Source organism: Tachysurus vachellii, chromosome 8 (genome assembly GCF_030014155.1).
Source record: "Tachysurus vachellii isolate PV-2020 chromosome 8, HZAU_Pvac_v1, whole genome shotgun sequence".
In the NCBI taxonomy this organism is placed as follows: Eukaryota; Metazoa; Chordata; class Actinopteri; order Siluriformes; family Bagridae; genus Tachysurus; species Tachysurus vachellii.
The window spans coordinates 2,937,771-2,945,941 of record NC_083467.1 but is presented as its reverse complement, the minus strand read 5'-3'; the positions used below and the strand labels follow the sequence as shown (position 1 = coordinate 2,945,941).

General features: G+C 40.0%; 1 protein-coding gene across 1 annotated transcript; it reads left to right on the top strand.

Annotated features, from left to right (window-relative positions):
• The first annotated feature begins 934 nt into the window (after nucleotides 1-934).
• LOC132849832 (rho-related GTP-binding protein RhoE-like) lies at nucleotides 935-7,911 on the top strand. Its single transcript, XM_060875741.1, has 5 exons — nucleotides 935-1,286; nucleotides 1,808-1,895; nucleotides 5,328-5,437; nucleotides 6,926-7,054; nucleotides 7,160-7,911. Exons 1-5 carry the CDS (start codon nucleotides 1,182-1,184, stop codon nucleotides 7,403-7,405), a joined length of 678 nt encoding a protein of 225 aa, XP_060731724.1. The 5' UTR covers nucleotides 935-1,181; the 3' UTR covers nucleotides 7,406-7,911.
• Nucleotides 7,912-8,171: the final 260 nt, after the last annotated feature.

Below are 8,171 nucleotides of genomic sequence, written 5' to 3'. Positions count from 1 at the left end.
CTGCATTTCAAAGAAAGAATGTAACGGTTGAGGGTTTTTACCGCCAACATGCCTGGTTCGTAAAGTTATTTCCATCTAGATTCACCTATAATAATAAATCACATAGTAAAGTTCTCAGATGGTCACAGATCATTAAATCTTAAAGTCTGAAAAGAGAGAAAACAATTGAGCAATTACAAACAGTCTGGAGCACAGATTGCAAGACAAATAAAGGAGGAAAATGTGTCAGAAACATATCAGGACGCTTGGAAAAGACTGTAAAGGCAACCGCACACTTTGTCACATTCATTTTGAATAGTTTTGCTACACATTTTTGACAAGCACGGTTGATGCTCCACAGCTCCAGGATTCTCGGGTTGATCCAGAGCTCAGGTTACTCTCTGTGCTGTGCTTGGCACATTCTCCATATAGCCGTGTGGGTTTCTTCAAGGTTCTGCGGTTCCTCCAAGAAATATGCTTGTGGGTGGATTGGCTTCCTTAAATTGCCTCTGGATGTGAAGAAGTGTGTGAATGTGTGCATGATGTTCTACGATTGATTATAGTGTCCCAGTCCAGCCTGGTCCTGCGATAGACCCCGGATTCATCTTCTGCCATCGATCCTAATGACATTTTAGGAGACGACCAGGAAAAGTCTTTAGAGCTTTTGATTTTTGACCATTTTTGGTCGCTTGTTTGGTGCGTAAACGTTATATAAGCGTGAAGGAACCTCAGGAGGAGAAAAGGTTCTGTAAACCAGTGTAATGTTACATGAGTGATGAAAAAGTGCGCAGCATGGAGTGTAAGGGGCGGTTCTGTGTGTGTGTGTGTGTGTGTGTGTGTGTGAGAGAGAGAGAGAGAGAGAGAGAGAGAGAGAGAGAGAGAGAGAGAGAGAGATAAAACCCAGGAGCGGACCAAGGCTGCTATATTTGGAGCGCACACTTGATAGAGAAAACACAGACACTTCGAACTTCTCGCAGTCCCGCGTCCGCGTCTCCACCGTGTCCTGCCTGCGCGCTCACCGGAATAAGCACGTGATTAGGTTGTGACGTCACCTAAATACCATCCACATGCTGAAGGAATGTAATCGTTGCGCTGGTTAACCGGTACAGTGATGGTGTGAAATGGCTCGGGAAGTCCCGGTCCCGGTCCTGTCGCTCCTCGCTCACACGGGAAGCAGCTGAAGTTGCAGTGGTAGTGCAAAGATGGAGCACATGGCGGATGTGAAGTGTAAGATGGTGGTGGTCGGGGACAGCGCGTGCGGCAAAACGGCTCTGCTCACCGTCTTCGCCAAAGACTGCTTCCCGGAGGTGCGTGTGCGTGCGCGCTTGTGCGTGCGTGTGTGTGTGTGGGTGCGTGCGTGTGTGTGTGTGTGGGTGCGTAACTTTGCATTGAAGTTATTAGATTAACATCTATCTATGTATCTATCTATCTATCTATCTATCTATCTATCTATCTATCTATCTATCTATCTATCTAGTTTTGTTTATCTATCTATCTATCTATCTATCTATCTATCTATCTATCTGTTTTCCAACCACGGATCTTTGGTTGCTTTGCAGGGCTTCACATTAATTCAATGTCAATGTTAAATAAAAAATGGAAAAATTAGGTGTTTTAACATGTTGATATTTTAATCAGAAAAATATCTAGAAAATACTTAGAATAATAACAGGTTAGATTTCCCAACCTAAAAAAATAACACCTCCAAAAGTTTCATTTTCAAGTTCAAGCTTATTAATAACTGCATCAGTTGCATTATGAAAAAAGATTCTGATATAATATATACGTCATGATCAAAATCCCACCACGGTTGTATTTTTCTGAACAGAGCTACGTGCCGACGGTTTTCGAGAACTACACAGCCAGCTTTGAGATTGACTCTCTCCGAGTGGAACTCAGCCTCTGGGACACATCTGGTAAGATTACTAAGCTTTCACACTAATGCATAGCTTCGCTTGCTGAAACAGGATTTCCTAAAATGGTGAACTAATACAAAATATGTAGAACGAGAGAAATTGTTTTCAGTGGATTATATATATGATGTGATATGAATAGATGCTCAGAGATACTTGAAGGTGTAACTAGTTATGTCCATTTTTTTTTAGATTAATCCTCGTTTATCGAGTTATAGTTTTAGTTTTAGTAAACTTAAAAATGGAAGACAGACAGGTCATGTTTTTTTTTTTTTTACAGTATAGTTACAGAGAAGTGTATAGAGATCAGAAAAGGATGATGTTATTCCTCAGGAATGTTGAAAGCTTTGAGCAAGGATGGGTTTGTCCAAAGGTTATGAGAATATCGTATTCAACCCCCGCCCTGTTTCCGTATGTTAAGACTTTCCATATGTAGGACTTATGTCTCGGTGCGTTTGAACAATTCTGTATGTTGATTGAATTCCAAACATGCCTTAGTTTGTTCAATCCATATAATATGTATAACTTTAGCTGAATATAAAGGAGAGTAGGTACATATGCTCGGTTGTACCAATTACGTAGTGTGTTAAGGTTTTCGGATTTGCGTCATCACCAAATGACGTGATTGACGTGATAAATCGTTCATAATAATCAAAGTTCTGACCATATATTGATTATTATATAGTTCACTTAATTGCTTAAGTCAAAAGAAACCCAATTGTGGCAGTGGCAGTGCTTTTGTGTTGCATCTACGTCTGTTTTTCGATGTGTACATTAGATGTGTGTAAACAGACTTTCTCCAGAAACAGCGCATACATTCTAACATTCTTCTGAAATCAGGCAAGATCGTAAGCTCAAAGCCTGGAGGTGATTACCAACTGTTATTGAAGTGGCCCCAACAGCTGTGTGCCAGCCTCGTCTACTCTGAATTAATACTCAGAGGTCGAACCATGTGTGACCTCCAGCTGATTGCTGTTTCTCTGAAGTCCCCAATGGGGACTCTAATATGCAGTACTCAGGAAGTGAGATCAACCAATGTGCTAAGTCTCTGCCTTCTTTCATCCATGTGAGGTGACCCAGACTTTATGAAGGATGTACGTTACTCTAGGGTAATAACACACGAGTGATGATTTGGACCAAACTTGCTTGCAGTGTGTGTTGCAATAAGACCCGAGATTTCGGTTGCGATAGATTTGCCAGGAAATTCCAGGGGCGTCTACTAGCATACGAAGCCAGAAAACGAGTTGATTTAAAACAGCTGTTCGACGACTATTACAGCAAGAAGCTGTACAAAAAAATTCTGTTAACTTTTTGTATTAATATGCAAAGCAACACGAAAAGTGCCAACGCACCGAACTGCAGGGTTTGAACACATTTTGGGCTCTAACTCTAACTCTATCTTTCTAGAGCAGAGTCATCTCCCAGAATAGATTGCTAACCTAGTTTAGGGGGAGTGAAGCATGTGTGCATAAGCTCTCTATTTCTAGTGAGATTGTGCCTTGCAGAGGGAATCCCACTGTGAGGAAGTAAAAGAATTATGTTAAGGAACTGAATATTGGACGTCCCAGTTGGATAGTGCTTAATAATACAATACAAGAAGAATACAAGTGGTTCTGTCAGACAGGTCACGATCGCAGCTTATCTCTCTTTTGTCTTACAGGTTCCAAAAATTTAGTTGTTAGTAGTTGTAAGTTAGAGAATTAGTAATTATTGAGTTTATGTAGAATTATTGAAAATAGGTAGCTCTCCTCATCAAACCAGAGCTACATACCAACTACATGCTTCCTCTGAGATACGTGAAGCCACCTCGTCATTTATAACATCATGCAACATGACAGGCATAGAACAAAGTGCTAACTCCTGTCTACATTATACATAAGTCCAGAAACAATCATGATTGTGATACTACCGAGAAAGAACGACCAGTTGTTCTCTCTCTCTCTTCTGTGGTCTTCTGGTTTTCAATGCCTTTGACATAATCAAGATTAAAAAAAAATCCCTGTCAACCGCCCAGCATGCAAATTCTCATGAACTCTAGTAATGATGGAAATAAAACGCAACCGAATATAAAAATATTCCGATCGTAGTATAATAGCACGGATTAGCGTAAAAGCCTTGAGTTATATGATGTGTTATAACTTGCAGTACGTTCGAGGAATGTGCATAGTTTCAGGCTTCCCTTCTCTGACATCTTAAAGACTTTCCCAACCCGTTCCACTAGCTGTGAAACCATTCGTTTCAGTTACAAACCGGCTCCTTTTAATATTCGCGCTTTGTTAATGTCTGGGAAGTGAGGTCACGATTTAAACAGAAGTTCTATTGTTGATGTCTGTCTGTGGATCTGTTTTGGGTTATTTTCAGGTAGGTGGAAATCATATGGGGTTCGTTCGTGTTTCGACATGCCGTCTTAGTGGGTTTGGCTCAAAACAGTGTGAACACATTTTAAGGGATTGTTTTGACTCCATGTAGATCGACACGATGTCTAGAGGGACGTCTGAAAAAGACACGTTAAGGTGTTACTCATAACCGTTTAGAGACACTCCTTAAAGGTTTCCACATATTTTGATGAGTGTTTGTTGATAATCAAGTTTCGCTGTTTTAGTGGAACAAGTGGTCCCTGTCTTTCAAGGTTAGATAGATAGATAGACAGACAGACAGACAGACAGACAGACAGACAGACAGACAGACAGACAGACAGATAGATAGATAGATAGATAGATAGATAGATGGATGGATGGATGGATGGATGGATGGATGGATGGATGGATGGATAGTACCAACATACAGAAAACAAAATGATCACAACACAGTACATCTACGAAAAAAAAGAAAAATTAAATAAGCATTATAATTCTCAGCAATTAAACTATAAGCAACAGACATTGTTCTCAAGACCTAATTATATTTTTTTTGCTTGCTTACTTAATGTAAGTAAAAAAAAGCTTTTGTGCAAACTTTGGGGTGAAAGATGCACAAATTAACTAAGAATTAAGGGTCCAATTATGTTTTTAGTCAGAAAATAGTCATAAATCTGTTAGTTTACACCAAAATATTGCTAAAAAAAAATATCATTATTTTGTAATAAGTTGACCAGAATATATTCCATACATTAAGTATACAGTATTTCATACTAAATAAAAATTAGATAAATATTTTTGTTTTAATTAATTTGTTTAATAGGAATCGTGCTGTAATACGTTTGGTGGTGTATTTTAAACCTGTACTGAAAAACTGACCTTTAAACTGAAGAGCACTTTGCTGAGAAAAAAAAAAACAATGGTTGTCCTGTTGACCCAAGCCATCTGCTCACATTGACTTACACAACCTTACACATTATCATTTTTATTGGCAAAAACTATTGAAAGTCGGTTATTTCACCACTAACAGTACATACAGTTTGAGGATTTTAAAAGAAGCCGCCTTCTTGTTTTGTAGGATCACCGTACTACGACAACGTGCGTCCGCTCTCGTACCCTGACGCAGATGCGGTGCTCATCTGTTTCGACATCAGCCGACCAGAAACCCTGGACAGTGTGCTCAGGAAGGTGGGTACAGTGTGGCCTCACAGCCATCATTTCAATTCATTTGTGGATTTGATTGTAGGCTGTGAACTCTTCATGCCTCAGCTTAGTCAGAACAAGACAGTAGCTTCTATTGACTTTCTCACAAGGCCGGGTTTTGTGTTGTCGGGTCAAGTGGGTTTATAAAAAACAGCCCAGACTCTGGAGTGCTGGTCTCGAGGCGAGTTGTTGTACCAAGCTGACACGGAATGCGATGTGTGGGAGGTCCGGCTACACTTTGAAATCCCGTTCACACGTAAGGAAACAGAAAGAGACGGCGTGTTTACATTTGTACTGAGAGACACAGAGCTTTTCTGTGGTCGAGAGAAGTGTGACCTTCGACCCGTGATTTCACCGAGCCTGAACATAATGCCGGTGGAGTCAGAACATGCCAAGAAGTAGAAGTTTGTTCTTCTACAACGGAGGCACTGCTTCCTTTGTTCAGTCCTGCTTTAATTTTATACTTAAACCAACGCGCTTTCATACCAGTTAAGCTGTAGTTATCTGGAGGTTGTGTCAGAGTGGAATTTTTTCAGCTTAGACTTGTATTTCAGTAAGCTTTTTTTTTTTGTTAGTAAATGTGCAACAACTAGGCAAATATGGCAAATCTTCTTTTGAGGATCTGTTGGGAAGCAAACAAAAAAGTTCTGATTTTATTTTGTATCCAAACCAGATAGAACCAATGAGCTGTACATAAAAGCTGGGAGAGGAAATGGGACTTTTGGAATTCTGGGGGATTTTTAAACCTTAACCCTAACCTATGATCACATTTGCCACAGAAATTAGTACACAAAAGGAATTTCCCAGTAGAACACACTCGGGTAAGAGTAAGTGAAAGTAAAAGAACCATCCTGCAATGTCCACTAACATCAGAGTCACTTCCCTGCTGGATCGAAGACGACTTCGGGAAGAACAGACAGACCATGTGCTTTAAAGTAATGTTACAACGGGGGAAAAAAAACGGGAAACAATAATTCTGTAGTCTGTCTTTAATAGCAGCATGGTGTTTCTTGATCCAAAAAAAATAAAATAATTTGTACCCATGGCTGACACCTTAGTGGTTAGCACGTTCGCCTCACACGTCCAGGGTTGGGGGTTCGATTCCCGCCTCCGCCTTGTGTGTGTGGAGTTTGCATGTTCTCCCCGTGCCTCGGGGGTTTCCTCCAGGTACTCCAGGTTTCCTCCCCCGGTCCAAAGACATGCATGGTAGGTTGATTGCCATCTCTGGAAAATTGTCCGTAGTGTGTGATTGTGTGAGTGAATGAGAGAGTGCGTGTGTGTGCCCTGTGATGGGTTGGCACTCCGTCCAGGGTGTATCCTGCCTTGATGCCCTTGGTGACCCGAGGTAGTTCGGATAAGCGGTAGAAAATGAATGAATGATTGAATGAATGAATGAAGTATTTGTATTCAAGTTAAATGAACTAAATTCACAAGAAATACTGAAAAATACAATCTTCTAATTTTTTTTTTTAGTGGAAAGGTGAGATTGAGGAATTCTGTCCCAATACCAAAATGCTCTTGGTTGGTTGCAAGTCAGATCTTCGTACAGACCTGGCAACATTTGTGCAGCTCTCCAACGAGTTGCCACTGACCTATGATCAGGTAAAGGAAAGAATTTCTTCAGAAATACAGTGTGGCAAGATTTGGTGGTCTTTCAATCAGTTCTCTCTTTCTCTCCTTCTTTTTCTCTCTCTCTCTGTCTCTCAGGGTTCAAACACAGCCAAGCAGATTTCAGCTCCTTACATTGAGTGTTCTGCACTGCAATCGGAGAACAGCGTGAGAGACATTTTCCACGTGGCCGCATTGGCTTGCGTCAACAAGAGCAACAAAAATGTAAAGCGTCACAAGTCTTCCAGAACCACCAAGAGATCCTCACACATGCCCAGTAGAGCTGAGCACGATTCTATGTCGTGTCTGCACAAGAGCAAGGCCAAAACCTGTTCTTTAATGTGAAGAACTAAAAGAAACTCTTATGCGTCTGCATTTTACTCGGATTTGTTTCCCATCAGGATCGAAAACATGGATTTTTTTTTTTTGCACTTTATACAAATTCATTGACGTCTCCAAGATGGCTACGCTATATGTATATATATCGTAATTTTTCTGGAAGAGTCTGGAACCTGATAGACCTGAATTAATGAAGCGCTCATTGCGGTGGCAAAACCTGATTTCCTTTTTAAATTTATGCAGGACTTAAATGATGGATTTAAAAACATCAAGTAAACTTTAAGAAGGATTATTCATTAAAAATTCAAATAGTCTGCATACAAAACAGATCTAGCACCTAAACCCTTGTTTTATTTTAGTGAAAGAAATAACGGATGTATCTTACCACAGTAACAAATTTAAACTCATGTACGTCCTTCGGCCCAAGCAGAACTCGATGGTCTGTGGTAAGTCTTTTCAGGACTGAGGAATTTTGTAAATGAACATGAAGCAATAAATGAATCTTAACCTCCTGTGTATAGAAATTCTGTCTTCTATGCAAAACCAAACCTTTTGTCCAACCACGGTGCTTAAAAACATTGGAGCTACTAGAAAGAAATCCAGGAATCTATGGACTAATGTGACCTTTGTCAAGCAGATCAATTTGTTGGTAAATTAAAAAAAACAACGTACATTTATTTATGTTCAGTTAACTGATTCTAGATGACAACCAAAGAAGGAAAGATGATCATTTGAATATGATCAAGACAAGAAAATTCTAATTTTAGCATTG